The 18862-nt window shown below is 40.4% G+C and overlaps 2 protein-coding genes across 7 annotated transcripts in view; one reads left to right on the top strand and one right to left on the bottom strand.

Annotated features, from left to right (window-relative positions):
- Positions 1 to 1575: 1575 nt before the first annotated feature.
- On the top strand, positions 1576 to 5288 carry LOC130928673 (calcium/calmodulin-dependent protein kinase type II delta 1 chain-like). Its single transcript, XM_057855391.1, has 4 exons — positions 1576 to 1696; positions 1775 to 1850; positions 1910 to 2004; positions 5059 to 5288. Exons 1-4 carry the CDS (start codon positions 1591 to 1593, stop codon positions 5286 to 5288), a joined length of 507 nt encoding a protein of 168 aa, XP_057711374.1. The 5' UTR covers positions 1576 to 1590.
- Positions 5289 to 8038: 2750 nt separating this feature from the next.
- The window catches only part of LOC130927921 (ankyrin-3-like), a 76397-nt gene continuing 65573 nt past the window's right edge, over positions 8039 to 18862 (bottom strand). For all 6 annotated transcript variants that reach the window (XM_057854059.1, XM_057854058.1, XM_057854054.1 and 3 more), the window contains 6 exons: positions 18750 to 18824; positions 18552 to 18683; positions 13653 to 13761; positions 13425 to 13485; positions 12361 to 12495; positions 8039 to 8456 (listed from right to left, as the gene is read on the bottom strand). In XM_057854059.1, coding sequence (XP_057710042.1) covers positions 8442 to 8456; positions 12361 to 12495; positions 13425 to 13485; positions 13653 to 13761; positions 18552 to 18683; positions 18750 to 18824 — 527 coding nt within the window. In that variant the 3' untranslated portion in view covers positions 8039 to 8441. The remainder of the gene's footprint in view (positions 8457 to 12360; positions 12496 to 13424; positions 13486 to 13652; positions 13762 to 18551; positions 18684 to 18749; positions 18825 to 18862) is intronic.

Raw genomic sequence — 18862 nt, 5'->3', positions numbered from 1 at the left:
GCAAGATTTCTGGCTGTCAAAGAGGTCTAACTTCTTCTAACGAGGTCTAAAGAGGCTCCGCTCGTTACCTGTATTAATGGCACCTGTTTTAACTCATTATCGGTGTAAAAGACACCTGTCCACAATGTCAGTCAGTCACACTCCAAACGCCACTATGGCCAAGACCAAAGAGCTGTCGAAGGACACCAGAGACAAAATTGTAGACCTGCACCAGGCTGGGAAGTCTGAATCTGCAAGGTAAAATGCTTGGTGTAAAGAAATTAACTGTTGGAGCAATTATTAGAAAATGGAAGACATACAAGACCACTGATAATCTCCCTCAATCTGGGGCTTTATGCAGGATCTCAACCCGTGGCGTCAAAAGGATAACAAGAACGGTGAGCAAAAATCCTAGAACCACACAGGGGGGACCTAGTGAATGACCTACAAAGAGCTGGGACCACAGTAACAAAGGCTACTATCAGTAACACAAAGCACCACCAGGGACTCAAATCCTGCACTGCCAGACGTGTCTCCCTGCTGAAGAAAGTATACGTCCAGGCCCATCTGCGATTCGCTAGAGAGAATTTGGATGATTCAGAAGAGGACTGGGAGAATGTGTTATTGTCAGATGAAACCAAAATAGAACTTTGGTAGAAACACAGGTTCTGTGAATACTGAATTGCATCCGAGAACACCATACCCACTGTGAAGCATGGGGGTGGAAACATCATGCTTTGGAGCTGTTTTTCTGCAAAGGGACCAGGACAACTGATCTGTGTAAAGGAAATAATGAATGGGGCCATGTATCGAGAGATTTTGAGTAAAAATCTCCTTCCATCAGCAAGGGCATTGAAGATGAGACGTGGCTGGGTCTTTCAGCATGACGATGATCCCAAACACGCAGCCAGGGCAACAAAGGAGTGGCTTCGTAAGAAGCATTTCAAGGTCCTGGAGTGGCCTAGCCATTCTCCAGATCTCAACCCCATTGAAAATCTGTGAAGGGAGTTGATAGTCCGTGTTGCCCAACGACAGCCCCAAAACATCACTGCTCTAGAGGAGATCTGCATGGGGGAATGGGCCAAAATATCAGCAACAGTGTGTGAAAAGCTTGTGAAGAGTTACAGAAAACGTTTGGCCTCCGTTATTGCCAGCAAAGGGTACATAACAAAGTATTGAGATGAACTTTTGGTATTGACCAAACACTTATTTTCCACCATGATTTGCAAATAAATTCTTTAAAAATCAAACAATGTGATTTTCAGTTTTTTTTTTTTCCACATTCTGTCTCTCATGGTTAAGGTTTACCCATCTTGACAATTACAGGCCTTTCTAATATTTTCAAGTGGGAGAACTTGCACAATTAGTGGTTGACTTATTTGCCCCACTGTATGCACTTTAAGCTGTACATTAAACATTGCGTCAAAATATGAAGATAATACAATATTACAAGTGAACCGCAAACACTTTTGTATTTACAAATGAAAGTCCAAGGAACGTCCAAAGGGACATATGGAAATCAATACAATTTTTCCTTCAAAAAGAGCCCGTTTGGCTTCGCTTTGAATCATTTTCACTTTTGTGAGCGCAGATATCTTTTCGTTAACCACAATGCTTCGCCATCTTTTTGTGATTTTGGCAACCCTGGTGGTGTTGAACAGCGGCCAAGTGACTGTTCAGACAGAATCCGACGATCAAGACTCCGATGCCGTTCAAGGTAAATGTTAACACAAAAAAAGATTTGAGTTTAATTACAAACGTAAACAGGGAATTTGATGAAAACTTGTGTTATTAGCACAGAAGAAGGAGATTATCGAAGCCACGAAGAAACTGTTGACAGCCATCGCCGCTGGCGATTTGGACGCCTACAAGTCAGTTCACGCCGATCGCCGAATGTTATCAGTTCATGTTTTAAAACGTTATGTTTCAGGAAAATGTGCCATCCGAGCCTCACCAGCTTTGAGTCCGAAAGCCTAGGAGTCTTGGTGAAAAGCACGGAGTTCCATCGCTACTTTATTGAAAATGGTAAGGCTGCAATTATTAAGAGTTGCACCAATATGGCATTTTCAAATGCAGATACCGATACCTAAACACTAGAGGTGTGCATCGGCACAGCCCTCACGATTCGACACGATTACGATTCGGAGGGTCACGATTCGTTTCGGTTTGATTCGGCAATGCATCGCGATTAGGGTTGTTCCGATCATGTTTTTTTGCTCCCGATCCGATCCCGATCGTTTTAGTTTGAGTATCTGCCGATCCCGATATTTCCGATCCGATTGCTTTTTTTTTTTTTTTTTTTTGCTCCCGATTCAATTCCAATCATTCCCGATCATTTTTCCCGATCATATACATTTTGGCAATGCATTAAGAAAAAAATGAATAAAACTCGGACAAATATATACATTCAACATACAGTACATAAGTACTGTATTTGTTTATTATGACGATAAATCCTCAAGATGGCATTTACATTATTAACATTCTTTCTGTGAGAGGGATCCACGGATAGAAAGACTTGTGACTTTGTATATTGTGACTAAATATTGCCATCTAGTGTATTTGTTGAGCTTTCAGTAAATGAAACTGTAGCCATGCCCAAATGCATGATGGGAAGTGCAACCATGACTGTGCGTCGTGCTAGCAATTGATATATCTTCTCTGCGTTGGGAAATAACATGGGGTGTTAAGAAAAAGATCAATAACTACCTTGCTTCCCCACATTGCTTCCCACGATATTTCTAATCGTAGGGAGAGGGATTGTAAGGCTTTAGCCAATTAAAAAAAAGGCTCCAAAGGCTTCCATAATTCACTCTACTCATTGTACGCTGCCTTTTAGCTCTCTATATAGGTAAAAAGCGCCATTACAGATTGAGCGCGACAATGCGTGAGTGGGTCGTGCAGCGCATGCATTAATTGCGTTAAATAATTTAACGTGATACATGTTTTAAAAAATTAATTACCGCCATTATCGGGATAAATTTGATAACCCTACCTTAAGCCAAAACTAAAGACTCTGGATGAGTGTAACGTATTATGTCTATAACGTTAAATACAATTAGAAAACAATTTAATTAAAGAATATACGGTATATTTATTTAAAAAAGGCATGTCCGATTTTTTTTTGCCGATTCCGATACTTTGAAAATGACGTGATCGGGACATCTCTAGTAAATATTAAAGAAAACGACAAAGAAAATATTGTAGTGCAGCAGCATCTTTATCGCAATATCAATCCAGGGATCAGTTCAATTGCAAACAAAACATCAACTAAATTGCAATGTATAACAAGAGTAAAATGTAGGCCTCGCCCATTATATATGTGCAATCGACATTAGATCGGGCCTAAAAAATCCAACACGACCAGACACAGCACGCTGGTATTGAAGCCCGACCCGGCCCAAGCCCGATCAATTAACTAAATTTGCAGGCCCAGCCCGAAAAACCCGATTTTTTGTTGTTGTTTTTTTTTTTGTTGGAGTGATGCGGAAAAAAAAAACGCAGCAGCAGCAATTTATTTTCATTTCTTCGAGTTGTTTTCTTAATGTTTAAATAGTCTACATATTTTTATAATCTTTATAAATCATTATAAAAGCATTTACACAACGAAATAACGCTGGGAAAGTTTAATATAAAAAAAAAAAAAAAACTTGGGTTTTGCAGACACACAGAGAAGATTCAAAAGGATCACATTTGTGTTGCCTTTGTGAGCATAAATAAAAGTGTCTTTCGTAACAAACACTCAGTTGGCAGAAAAAAAATGCAAGTTTTCTTAATGTTTAAGTAGTCTACATATTTTTATGATCATTATAAAAGCATTTACGAAACGTAGTAGCGCTGGGAAAGTTTAATTAAAAAAAATAATAATAAAAAAAAACTGCGATTTTGAAGACACACAGAGGAGAAGATTCAAAAGGATCACATTTCTGTTGCTTTTGTGTGCTTAAATAAAAGTGTCCTTCGTAACGAATTCTCAGTTGGCAGAAAAAAACGCTTTCCTAACGTTTAAATAGTCTACATATTTTTATGATCATTATAAAAGCATTTACGCAACCAAATAATGCTGGGAAACGGCGTTCTTGTGCGTGCACAAGCAAATGCACAATAAAGAGAGCCTGCTCTCGGTTTTATCCCATTTTTCAAAATGTATAATTTATTAGTCCGGGGCGGCGGCCCGACCTGAACGTGAATGCTTAACATGTCGGGTCGGGTCGCGCCCAAAATGTTAATCGGGTTCAGGCACAAGATCTAACCTCTAAGAGATAGGACATAACATAACAATGGCTGAAGCGGAGAAAGAGGGAACGAGAAAGATTATTGATGCACCTAAGACATTGAAAGCAGACATCTGGAGACATTTTGGCTTCTACGACGTTGGTGGGAAACTTGACCAGAGTTATGCGGTGTGTAAAAAATGAAACATGAAAATAATAATACAAATGGGGAAACCAAATCCGTTGCATCAGCGGAATTGCGCAGAGAAGATTTTTGAACGTACTTACATATTTTAAAATGGGCTGAATCGATTTGGCTTGTTGCCCGCATCGAATCGAATCGTCCATGCCCCACATCGGGATGCATCGCCGCATCGATTATTGTTGACACCACTTGTAGTTAACATATTAATGCGTCAAATTCTTCCACTTACTTTTAATAAATATCACCATTTGTTCTTATTAAGCCCATATATCTAAAAGTCAGTCGTTTTTTCACCTAAATCAAGAAAACAAATGCTTTCAAATAATGTTTTGAACAATATCTATTCTTGTATTAAGAACATTTATTTTTCTTTAACCTGTCCTGTTCAGCTGTAGCAAGCTGCCTTCGAGCAAGGTCCTACCATCAGCCAGTGTCGACCGCGGTTGCCCAAACAGATGCCTGATCAAAATCTTTTTTAGTGGCCTTTTTTTTTTAAGGGGTTAATCGGCCGACATTGAGGAAAAAAAAAAGTCCATATATAGGCCTATCTCTAGTTACAAAAAAAACACATGGCAAATTCAACACAAGTTACCATCTATGTGATTGTATTAATTATGCGAATATTTCAAAATGAATATGTTGTGTGCTTTGTCTTTTCAGTTGTACAACAACCTGGTGTCTCTCACACCCTTATTGTCAGCCCTTACGTACACATGTTGGGGGAAGACGCGGCGTATATCACGTACATACGCCTCACTCAGAACATCGGGGCCGACAAGAAGGGTCAGACGTCCAGGGCGGAGGAGACCCGCATCTGGCAGCGAGAAAACGGCGCGTGGCTCAACATCCACTTCCATAGGACTGGCGCCACTTCACTGCACACAAAATAAATGTTTATCTTCCTAATTGCGTCTCTGGAACGCAACACATTCTGCTACAAAGTTCGAATAAAACTTCAGCATCCAAGAAAGCGTCCCGCTGTGTTCTGTGTTGGTTGAGGCGATGTCTAGGGGTCCAGGTTGGTGGGGACGGTGGCACGTCCCCTCTTCCTTTCCCTGAGGGCTGGTTAATGGGGGCGCGGATGGTCCGGGAGCAGTGTTGTCACAGATTACTTGAAAAAGTAATTTAATTACTGATTACGCTTCAAAAAAGTAATTAAGTATCTGTCAAGTTCAAAAACAGACCCTTAGGTAGACATTTGTAAAATTACCCAAAAATAAGGAGAGAAGACACTCAGTTTTCTTGGCCAAGGAGAGCAAAAGAGGGACTAGACAGAGGAATGCTAGATTACGCTGTATAGTCACCAAAATTGATCCAAGGAAACACAGAAGGGTGCCGCCCTAAGGGAGGGGGGGAGCAAGCTGGAGACACCCATGTGATTTTATTTGGCTATGTGTGAGCATGTGGAACTAACTAAGTACACGTGTGTAAGCAAAGGCACATGTAAAAAACGGTCAAAATGACCCAGACACTTCAGTTATGCAACGCTGCGGCCATGGAAGATGTCCTTGAATGGAAAATTGTCCTCGAAGGTCTAGACAAAAGTCCAGACGCCAGGTGCTGAAGATGTCTAGTTACGCAATGATGCGGCCATGAAGCAAGGCAGTTGTCATCACGACCCTCTTTACTCTTTGTAACACTTAAACATTATACTACAACCTAGTATAGCAAGCAATAATCATTTACTGGTTATTTCAATAAGAGAAAAATATGGCAATATGTATCATTTATGGTATATATGAGCACAAGCAAATATTCAAGCTATCAAGCAAATATTTAATCAATCAACCCTGGATAATTACCTCAACAGTATCTGCCGATCCCGATATTTCCCGATCGCTTTTTTCCCCCCTCCCGATTCAATTCCAATCATTTCCGATAAATTTTCCCGATCATATACATTTTGGCAATGCATTAAGAAAAAAATGAATAAAACTCGGACGAATATATACATTCAACATACAGTACATAAGTACTGTATTTGTTTATTATGACAATAAATCCTCAAGATGGCATTTACATTATTAACATTCTTTCTGTGAGAGGGATCCACGGATAGAAAGACTTGTAATTCTTAAAGGATAAATTTGACTTTGTATATTGTGACTAAATATTTCCATCTAGTGTATTTGTTGAGCTTTCAGTAAATTATACTGTAGCCATTTAACTGTTCTGCCCAAATGCATGATGGGAAGTCCAACCATGACTGTGCGTAGTGGCACCAATTGATATATCTTCTCTGCGTTGGGAAATAACATGGTGTGTTAAGAAAAAGATCAACCACTACCTTGCTTCCCATGATATTTCTAATTGATGAGAGAGGGATTGTAAGGCTTTAGCCAATTAAAAAAAGGCTCCAAAGGCTGCCAAAATTCACTTTACTCATTTAACGCTGCCTTTTAGCTCTATATATAGGTAAAACGGCGCCATCACAGATTGAACGCGCCGTGAACGTGATGGGAGATTAGGGATATATGTTAGTCTGTGGGGAGCAGGTGCGCGAGGATGAACAGACTCCGGTATGGCTGCTGGATTTTTCTTGGGTTTACAACCCACTGTGTATTATAGCAAACGCTAATGCAAATCTATACTATTTTGTTGCTTAGCAGGTGGGCATAGCACTCTCAGTTGTATTGTATTGTAGCCTACATGGGACAATAGCTGGAAATTGTTTATATTATGTCAAATCAAAATATGGTCTGTTAAATTCAACTGTCCATCTCAAATTAAATGATTTGAAAATGTATACTGGCATTGCTTGCAAAGTGTTAAAAGAACTGCGTATGCTGTCGTGACAAGCCGTGAGGCAGGGGTAGGGTAGGGGGGGCCCGTATAATGGTCTCTTGTCCTTGGGCCCCTGCAAGTCTGTAGACAGCCCTGGTTGGAGGAATATATAAGTACATAAAAATAGTAGGGCTGTCAAACGATTAAAATTACAGCTAAAAAATGAATTAATCGCAATTCAAACCATCTATAAAATATGCCATATTTTTCTGTAAATTATTGTTGGAATGGAAAGATAAGACACAAGATGGATATATATATTCAACGTGCGGTACATAAGGACTGTATTTGTTTATTATAACAATAAATAAATAAGATGAAATTAACATTATTAACATTCTGTTAAAGCGATCCATGGATAGAAAAACTTGTAGTTCTTAAACGATAAATGTTAGTACAGGTTATGGAAATTTTATATTAAAACCCCCTCTTAATGTTTTCGTTATAACAAAATTTGTAAATTTTTCAATCAAAAAATAAACTAGTAGCCCGCCATTGTTGATGTCAATAATTACTTACACAATGCTCATGGGTGCTGAAGCCTATAAAATCAGTCGCACCCAGGCGCCAGCAGAGGGCAGCAAAACTCCACAAAACACAATTAACAAGTGGGCATTTCACTATACTGTCATTTAAATCTGTCTGAGCGGGTCATGTGCGTTAATTGCGTCAAATATTTTAACGTGATTAATTGAAAAAATTAATTACCGCCCGTTAACGCGATAATTTTGACAGCCCTAAAAAATAGTCATAACCTGAACTTGAACTTCCAACCCTCTGAAAATCACAAGATCCGGCCTGATTTCCGATCCCGTGATCGAATCATAACTTGCTCGTTCAAAAATGAGCAGCCGACAACTTTGAAGGAAGTTTATTCACGAACACGGGTGTGAACAATTGTGCACTTTTGACAGCTTCGCGTGAATCTTCTGACACGTCTCCAGACAATCTATGAGGACCGTACACGTGTATCAAAAGAAAAGACAAAAAAAAAAAAAAAACATTGGGCAAACTGCACTTTCATTCTCATGCACCCGAGCTGTGACGACACCAGACAAAGTTGTCGGAAATAAATAAAACTGCGTGAAGAGGTCGTCTTGTTGATCGTCCGCCCATTTACCGTAGCGGAAGGTTTTACAGTAAACATTGGGACAACGGGGATACAGTCTTTGGCCACAAAAGGAGCAAATGATATAAACAAACAAAATACACAATCCATCCAATCGCTTTTCTTGTCGACGTTCGGCGTTCACTGGACTTTATACATCGGTCCTCTAAAGTGGAGATTGAGCAGAGAGAAAAAAATTAAAAATACGGAATATTATGATTAGTGAATGGAGAAAAACACTTGTAACCTTTGTATGACCTTTCTTGTGACCTTTTTGTGAGCCTTTGACTGCCTTTAAGAGTAACTAACTGTGTGTTGTTGTTTCTGTGTCCACACATTCTTTTGGACTGACTGTACAACGCTTATCAGGTTATGCCCGCCACTTTGACGCGGTTTAGCTCATTGCCATGGTTACCAATATATCTGATACGAACCATCTGCTGCTAAAAAGTACAACGAGTGAACCAATCATATTTGGACACGAGACTCATGTCTTTAAGAGGTTGAGCAAAACATGTTAAGATTACCATTTTTGGGCAGGCAGCGTGCCTCATGAGAGCAGGGGCTGGCCATCTCTGTTCTCACGTGGCATGTGCCAATAAAGAGCCGGACATTTCCGGGCCACGTCAGAGTCTGCCAACGGATTAATTAATGTGATCGCTTGGCGTGGTTCCTTGAAGGCTCAGACCAGGAGTGTTTGGCTCTCCGCTCATTGTCGACAGGTAGGAGCTTGATTCATTATCGGGGAACTCGTTGTGCTTTAACTGTGGCGTGGGGGTGTTTAGCTTCGACAACTAATATATCTAACGCCATTGTTTCTTGTGCTTGTGTGTATTTTAACTGCATCGTTAAAATAGTTACAATTTAGACCGAGCGTTGCGGTTATTCTGTATTATGCTTGTTTTTTCGCTTGCCTTTGTGGGATTGAAATCAATAAACTTCATTTATTTGCAATTTCTAATCAACAAACATTGTCTATTTCGCAAAAGTGTGCCTGTTGCTGACTCACTGCGAACCTTGACCTTTCGTAAAACAGAGAGACCTAAAAAATTATGACAATAATACAGTGCCTTGCAAAAGTATTCGGCCCCCTTGAATCTTGCAACCTTTTGCCACATTTCAGGCTTCAAGCATAAAGATATGAAATTTAATTTTTTTGACAAGAATCAACAACAAGTGGGACACAATCGTGAAGTGGAATAACATTTATTGGATAATTTAAACTTTTTTAACAAATAAAAAACTGAAAAGTGGGGCGTGCAATATTATTCGGCCCCTTTACTTTCAGTGCAGCAAACTCACTCCAGAAGTTCAGTGAGGATCTCTGAATGATCCAGTGTTGTCCTAAATGACCGATGATGATAAATAGAATCCACCTGTGTGTAATCAAGTCTCCGTATAAATGCACCTGCTCTGTGATAGTCTCAGGGTTCTGTTTAAAGTGCAGAGAGCATTATGAAAACCAAGGAACACACCAGGCAGGTCCGAGATACTGTTGTGGAGAAGTTTAAAGCCGGATTTGGATACAAAAAGATTTCCCAAGCTTTAAACATCTCAAGGAGCACTGTGCAAGCCATCATATTGAAATGGAAGGAGCATCAGACCACTGCAAATCTACCAAGACCCGGCCGTCCTTCCAAACTTTCTTCTCAAACAAGGAGAAAACTGATCAGAGATGCAGCCAAGAGGCCCATGATCACTCTGGATGAACTGCAGAGATCTACAGCTGAGGTGGGAGAGTCTGTCCATAGGACAACAATCAGTCGTGCACAGCACAAATCTGGCCTATATGGAAGAGTGGCAAGAAGAAAGCCATTTCTCAAAGATATCCATAAAAAGTCTCGTTTAAAGTTTGCCACAAGCCACCTGGGAGACACACCAAACATGTGGAAGAAGGTGCTCTGGTCAGATGAAACCAAAATTGAACTTTTTGGCCACAATGCAAAACGATATGTTTGGCGTAAAAGCAACACAGCTCATCACCCTGAACGCACCATCCCCTCTGTCAAACATGGTGGTGGCAGCATCATGGTTTGGGCCTGCTTTTCTTCAGCAGGGACAGGGAAGATGGTTAAAATTGACGGGAAGATGGATGCAGCCAAATACAGGAACATTCTGGAAGAAAACCTGTTGGTATCTGCACAAGACCTGAGACAGGGACGGAGATTTATCTTCCAACAGGACAATGATCCAAAACATAAAGCCAAATCTACAATGGAATGGTTCAAAAATAAACGTATCCAGGTGTTAGAATGGCCAAGTCAAAGTCCAGACCTAAATCCAATCGAGAATCTGTGGAAAGAGCTGAAGACTGCTGTTCACAAACACTCTCCATCCAACCTCACTGAGCTCGAGCTGTTTTGCAAGGAAGAATGGGCAAGAATGTCAGTCTCTCGATGTGCAAAACTGATAGAAACATACCCCAAGCGACTTGCAGCTGTAATTGGAGCAAAAGGTGGCGCTACAAAGTATTAACGCAAGGGGGCCGAATAATATTGCATGCCCCACTTTTCAGTTTTTTATTTGTTAAAAAAGTTTAAATTATCCAATAAATGTTGTTCCACTTCACGATTGTGTCCCACTTGTTGTTGATTCTTGACAAAAAAATTAAAATTTTATATCTTTATGTTTGAAGCCTGAAATGTGGTGAAAAGTTGCAAGGTTCAAGGGGGCCGAATACTTTTGCAAGGCACTGTATCTGAAAATGGCAGTTTGGAGAAAGCACCCTTCAAATCTCAGAGACCAGGAGCCGTGGCCAAAGAATAATGGTCTAAAATTCCAGCAGAGCATTGTAAGAAACTCACTGATGGATACCAGAAGCAGTTGTTCGCAGTTATTTTGTCTAAAGTTTGTGCTACGAAGTACTAGGCTGAGGGTGCCAATACTTTTGTCCGGCCCATTTTTTGGAGTTTTGTGTAAAATAATAATGATTTAATTCTTTTTTCATTCTCTGTTATGTTTTTTCATTGCAAGCAAAATAAATGAAGATATTACTACCAAAGCATTTGTAATTGCAATCATTTTCTGGGAGAAATTGAGCATTCCGTATTATTCCGGGGTCCAGAGTAGGGCTGAAGCTATCGATTATTTTAGTAGTTGAATAATCAATGAACTAGTTTGTTCGAATAATCGAGTAGTTCGATAAGGAACATTTAAAAAAATATCTGAGCTGAGCCTCAAGCGGTTTAAAAAAATGAATAAATGAGGATCTAAGTACAACAAAAGAACAATTGGCTAACTTACATAGCAAAAGTGTAAGATAAGCTTGTTTTTATATGCCAAATATATTATGCCAGTTTGCTCTCCCACAGCTTTTATACGCGCACTCCCAAGCTATTATGAAGAATACAGTTTTAGCCCATAATCATGTGCTTACCGGCAATTGCTCACATTCTGCTGATAAATAGATACACACACATATGTTGATTCATCACACAATGTCTCAGTACTTTTCCACCAAGCTACAGTACTTTGAGTGCAAATGTGTGTTCAAAACAAAGATATCTCGCCTGCTCAAGAGTGTGACTGTTAATTAAATCAAGAGTGTGACTGTTCAATCAATGCCTAGAATACTACCACGTTGGACAACAGTGTTGTAACTGTATTCCGCCCATCAACAAGCCCTCAATAAAAGTTAGCAGCGCGGGGGAGTTCAGAGAGAGACTCGAATGAGACAGCATTGATCGCAGAACTCAGTCTCATGGCTCTCCCAACCTGCAGGTTGAAAAATGTCAACTCTCTGACTCTGCCTCACCGTGCCCTGCCTTTTGTCAGCTTGCCTTGGGTAAATATGTTAAAGAACGAGTTTTAGACCCAACAAAAAGTCAGCTAGCTTGAATGCTATAAAATGCTCCCGTTTTGATACAGTGCTCTTAAAAAAAATTAATTGGAATCTTTTTTCTAATCAAATTACTCTTTTTTAATCGAATTAATCGAGTTAATTGGTAAGAAAAAAAGAACCTAAGAATGTACCTAGTTGGCAATTTGCGGCTCGCAAAAAAAATGGAGTGTTACATTAGTAGATTTGTGAAATGAGAAATAAAATAAACTTTTCAAGCGTTTTGGCTAACCTTCTGTAAGTGCTCCCTGCTCGTGTCTTGCGACCTGCGTCTCGTCGTCACCGTCGTCTTGACGACCTTGCTGACTTTTCGATCCTTGGCGGGCTCCACTTCAAAACGCGATGTCGATGCATCGCCAGAGGTCTTCTGATAAGAATATAGAAAAAAAAATTGTGGCCAATATATACGTGTCTCAGCATATTTGAAGATGGGTGGTCTGTACATATTTGAACTCTAAATACATCGAATAACATGATTCAGGTAGTCCCCTGGTTATGAACGAGTTCCGTTCCTAGGCTGGCGATGTAAACCGAATTTCCGCCTAAGTCAGAATTAACCCATTTACGCACCCCAAATACAATAACTGAAGATACACTGCCCTCTGGTGGCAGCATTGGGTCTGGCTGGATTGTCACCTTGTATGACTGAGAAGCAGACTCAGACGTCTAACATGCATAAAGGATAGCTGCGCTCTGGTTTGGCCCACATGAGGCTGTAAGTTGTTTCAGCTAATATATGTTTGTGTATGCATTTGTAATTAAGTTTACAGCTACAGCTTGTGGAGTTACGTGTGCGCGATTTGCTATAGGAATTGTAAATACGTTAGCATTCGTAGCATTTAAGCTAGCGGACTTTTGTGAGGCAAATTTAGCTAATTTAATCAACTAAATTTACATATTGATCAGACTAGATGGACATTTGAACACCAATTTTTCTGTGTTACATTGTTAAAATTCGTGTCGTTTAGAACATAAGTGTACATATGTGTTAAAGCTTTTCAAATTTACAAAAGTCAAAAGATTAAAAAAGCACAATTGATGTCTGTAAAGCTGAATAACTTCACGTTTAGTGAGGACAGAACATGTCATATTAATAAAGTCAAATAAAAAATAAGTTACTGTGAGCTACAATAAGAAAAAAAAAACGACTGGAGACAAAATGTCGGACGAGACTCCGGCGTCCTAAAGTTGAAATCGTGTGAATCGGGTACGTCATAACCCGGGACTACCTGTACTCCATAATTTGTTTAACAATAAATATCAGTTCTCCAAAATAAATTGTGTTAGAGGACTTGCCTGTTTCAGAGTGCCCGCTCCTTCCAAGTGTGCAGACTCCTCAAACTGGCTTTTCCTAAGTCTGCGCCACAGCAGCACATAGCAAGAAAATCATTAAGATTGTACAACTTAAAACCATATTTTAAGAAAACAGCATAAATAATGTCAATAAGACAAATCTGACATGTGAGTAATAAATGGTGTCAGAAGTGGAATCATATTTTAGCCAAAATATCTTGAATTACTTACTGTATTGTGCCCATCTCGTTCTGATGTTTTGTGGCGGTCGCTTCAGTTTTGATCAGGTGAACAATATCCATGCGGTTGATATCAGTCAGTTTCTTGACGAGCGTCGTTTCTATGGAAGAAAACATTCCGTTGGTTTTCAAGTTCGTTTGTTTTGGGGTATTTTTGCACTTTTTCCCCGGTTTTGTTGTGGTTTTTTTTCAGTTTTTTTTTTTTTTTTTGTATGTATGTATTTTTTTTCAGCAGATATTAAGTACAGGTAGTCCCCAGGTTACAAACACACTCCGTTCCTATGCTGGCGACGTAAACCGATTTTCCACGTAAGTTTAAATTAACCCTTTAAAAAGCAACACTAGGTAACTTTTCAGTTTTGGTCAATTTTAGCGACGCCGGTGGACAAAAGCGGTAGTGTTTTGCCTTAGGCGCACAGTGTTGTAAAATCATATCTCGGTCGCCTGCAGATGGATTAAAGTGCGTACGACAGGATAAAAAAAGTCTAAAATAGCATTATTATGCGAATTAGAATCATATTTTGAGCCGATTCGACTATATACAACAATTTGGCAAAGCGCAGATGACGAGAAATTAGTCTTTTAATCCGCCGTTTAGCCACGCCTACCATTATAGGGCTCTAGCGACCCCAACGGGAGGATGACGTCGGCAGGGTTATGGTTTCATCTGATTTAATAATCAGCCCATTGAGGGAGAATTATTCAGAATGAGGAAAATGCGATGAAGAGTGCCGCAAAATGTCATTTTTTCAGTCTCTCGACGCCAATATTTTTACAGGATATTCTTTTTATCGAAGTATTTTTCCCCCCATTGCTAAATAAATGGTATGGTCATGACAAATAACAGTCTTGTGCTAAATGGTATATGAAATATTTAAAAATGCATTTATTCAGTACGACAAGGCAAAATTACTCCATAATGGTCGAAACTGTCCAACTCTTGCACCTCCCAAACTATATTTTATGCCACCGGAGTTAGTCCGGCTTTTGTCATTTCCCTGCCCCTGGCTTCGGAGAGCGTAAATAAACCAGGAGGCGTGACAGCTAGCCGACATGCTAACCCGAACAGAGTGATGTTTCAAAGTCTATTCTCAGCTTTCCAAGCGAAAAATCACTCAAAACTACCCGGGATCATGTCACACGACGGCGGGATTGTCGATTGTCTTCGCCGATCGGCAACCTGCCCGGTGGCCAGCAAGTTACAGCTCGTTCCCTTGCTACGGACAGGAGAGCTCGTCGGGGAAGCAGCTGACAAACCAGCCGATGTAAGAGGAACGCGTAGCTGCCACATGGTCAACACGAATATGGCGAAAAATAATACTTTACTACACGGCAATGATGTAAACAGAGAGCGGCGTGCAGTTGTTGTGCAGCTAACATGGCAGGATCTGAGGAGAACTTTTCTATTTGTCTGTCCATGATCAAACGTAAGTAAATAGTCCTTTATTTAAAGAAAGTTTGTAGTGTTTGCTTGGCTGTATTCGTGGCCAACACCGGGCACACGAAGAGAGCAATAAGCCGAGTATAGCGCTCTCCAAAAAAGCCGCCAGTCGTCGGCCGAGTGGCGTTTATCAGCCACTAAATGCAAGCCACCTCTGTATTAAACGTCTGCCATGATCCCAGTATTTGACGTAATACAAAATACGATGTTTACTCACTTCCTCATAAGTCCAATTGTCCCACAGTAGTAGGGCTTGTTTTGGCCAATATCCGCAGTGAACGGGACCTTTTCAAATCCAGAAAGGCTCACACGCCTTTCCCTGGTGCAGCAACAGTTTTCTGCAGCCGTTTGTCTGGTGTGATGCGAAAAATAAACGAATCAACGCGCAAAATCAGCTGAATCCGCAGTCCACCTGCATGCTATAAAGCAATGCTGTATTGGGAGATGCTGACCCGGGTGATGTCACATTCCCAATCGTCCTAAACCCGAACTGGAGCCAGAAGTCACTCATTTTCATGGCGCAGGATTCAAAAATTGAATCTATAAAACGATCGCTACCACACACATCCAAGTGGTCCATTTCATTCAGGAGTATAAAACACCGTGTAAAATATGAAATAAACATGCTTTTTGGTGTGATACACACTTTAAACAACATTTCTGTTTCCAGCAGCTGTGTGAAGGATGAATAGTAATGAAGTAATGAATCCAGTTGTGGCTAAAAATAGCATATGATATGATGTTGCTAATAAACGTTTGATTTTGTATCGTATTGTGTTATTGTGTTTGTGTTATGTACCGTTAAACTTTTGGTCTCTTGTGTTGCTCTGCTATCTTTGCAGAATTTGCGAGAAAGCCTTCACATCGACTTCAGTCTTTCACGCATCGGGAAATGGGATAGGTGACGTATGCCGTAAAGCAGTCAGCACATTTGTATTTTTTTTGTGTAGCAAGGTTCCTGCCACACTCCTCAAAGTTAATTAGTGCCGGTGAAAGCAATATAGACCCCCCCCCGTAAGACATATAAGAGGTGTCAGTCAACAAGCTGTCAGTCGACATGTCATCACAAATGTTATGAAAATATTTTATAAAGATTGAAAAGTTACCTAGTGTTGCTTTAGGTACCCCAAAATAACTGTCCAAAAATATTGTTTTGTTTAATGATGGAGGATACACTGCCCTCCGGTGGCAGCGTTGGGTCTGGCTGGACTGTCGCTTTATGACTAAGGAGCAGACTCTCCTGTGACATAGATAAAGGTCAGCGATGCTCTGGTTTAGCCCACATAAATAAGTAATGTAAGTTATTTCAGCTAATATATGTTTGTGTATGCATTTGTAATGACGTTTACAGGTACAGTTCGTCAAGTTACGTGTGATCAGTTTGCTGTGAGAATTGTAAATATGTTAGCATTCGTAGCATTTAAGGTAGCTGACAAAATGGTGGAGGAAAGTGTCGAAATCGCGTAAGTCAAGTACGTCATAACAAAAAACACTTTTGAGCCAAATATGCCCAAAAAGTTAACTTTTGTGAAAAGTCCATTTTTGACTTTTTTCTAAGCGGGGGATACTTGCGCGTTTTTTCAAGATTTCAAAAACGGTCAAAAAACCCTTTTGGGCCAGAGAGCGCCGGGAAACGTTCCAAAAACATGTCAGGACTCTCGGTACAGCCCAAATATGCCCAAAAAGTTGACTTTTGGGAAAATTCAATTTTTGACTTTTTTTGTAAGGGGGGTGCTTATGCGTTTTTTCAAAATTTCAAAAACGGTCAAAAACACTTTTGGGCCAGAGAGCGCTGGGAAACGTTCCAAAAACATATCAGGACTCTCAGCACAGCCCAAATATGCCAAAAAAAGTTTTGGGAAAAGTCAATTTTTTACTTTTTTGTAAGGGGGGTGCTCACGCGCCCAGCCCTAAAAGACAGGATTCAACAAAAACTGTTACAATCACTAATGCTTGTGAAACAATCATAGGGCTTCTCTATAGACCCTACTCACCAACGTCACAGAATGACGTGTCGCTGTATCCGGCCACCATATTGTCCGTCTCTGTTTAGCCCTATTCTCAATGGTTTCAATTAGTCGTTCAGTTTATAGAGCAATTCATGGAAGCCCCGGTGCTTTCAGACGCTGTAAACTCATTGGATGCGTTGCATAAAAGGCGTTATGTGGACAAGCTTCAGTCTATCCATTCGCCAGATCCATATTTGATGCCTAAATCGATATTTTTCGACCCGCTGTCTTCGCCCTCTCTGCCTGACATCTGCTACCCTGATATCTACAACTAACTTGCCCACACAAAATCAGCCTATTCTCACAAAAGTTTGAAAAAGCAGCACTCTAAGCAACATTACCCCGTGTGACCCAATTTTCTACAATGGCACCAATCAATAAAAAAAAAAAAAGTTGACTGCAATGGCCGACGTTTCAAGGATAGGTGGATATTGGACTATTTCTTCAATAAAACACGCAACAGCTGTGTCTGCCTCATTTGCAGAGAGACAGTCGCTGTTTTTAAAGAGTTCGATGTGACGCGATAATATTACCGAACAAGACACGCTAACATGTACGACAACATTAGCGAGAAATTATAGCAACTTGAAGCTAATTTAATTTCACAGCAGCAGTATTTCGCAAGAGCCCGAGGGGCGAAAGAGAACGCCACAAAGGCGAGACTGTTGAAATTATGAATTAAAAAATAATAATAAAGCAAATATGACACACAGAAGTGCTTGCTAAAATTTCTTTAAATGTATTGTTCTACGTAAATCAGCCCAGGTAGCCCCCCACATTTTTACCACACTAAATCTGGCCCCCTTTGCAAAAGGTTTGGACACCCCTGTTTAACCGATGATCCGTAGACGAGGCCAGTTTCTTTCACTTGTTACCAGCTAAATATTATTCAAAAAATAAAGATGGTGGAAGAAATAAGCATCTTGAATTTGAAACGGTATGTTGTCGGCGATTAGCCTAGCAATGATCTTAATTGTGGTTGTCCGCCCAAAACCATTTAAATATATATTAAATGCATCTTACCAGATATAAAATGACTACTACATAATCTGTGGTAATCGTTTGGAGCCCAGTTTTCTCGTCGAATTGCAGCAGTCCATCTCGCTCTCCTCTCCGGGTCTCTCAGAATACGGTAGAACCTCAAGTCTCTCCGTCTATCTTCTCTGTTATTGCAACCGACCGCCACACACGTCTTCACCATTTTAATTATTAATGTTAACGAGCAGAAAAACACCCCATAACAGGAGGAATTTACGTAGCGGTAATGCGTCAAAACGACGAGTAGACGGACAACATGGCGCGGGGGCGTGGTTGTGACGTCATGTGAGTAGGGTCTATAGAGAATAGCTGCACTCCAATCTGCATCAATATTACAATTGACCTCTAGCGCCCCCTGCTGACAGATTTGTGACAAAAATACCTCATATTACATATTACAGACCTATGGCCTCTACTCCCTCTTCCTTGGTCCATGAATCCAAAAGTGCGTAACTTTGGTCTTGCAAGGAATCAGGGTTTTCAGTTCTTATCAAGTTGATCCTCTCCTCAGGGAATTTCAGTTCTCTTGCCAACTCTGCGCCAAAATCGAACAAAAATAAGGTATCGGCATCGCGCAAGTTACAAGAGCGTTGCAACTCACCTTGCCAGCTGAAGCCCAGGTGTTCCGCTATCACCGACAACGTTTGCTTTTCGCTCCCTGCGCCACCTTTTGCGTCTAAAACGGAAGGAACCGTGTGAGAGGCAGAGACTCAT

This window comes from Corythoichthys intestinalis, chromosome 13 (assembly GCF_030265065.1).
Source record: "Corythoichthys intestinalis isolate RoL2023-P3 chromosome 13, ASM3026506v1, whole genome shotgun sequence".
NCBI lineage: Eukaryota > Metazoa > Chordata > Actinopteri > Syngnathiformes > Syngnathidae > Corythoichthys > Corythoichthys intestinalis.
This window is presented reverse-complemented; position numbering and strand designations above follow the sequence as displayed.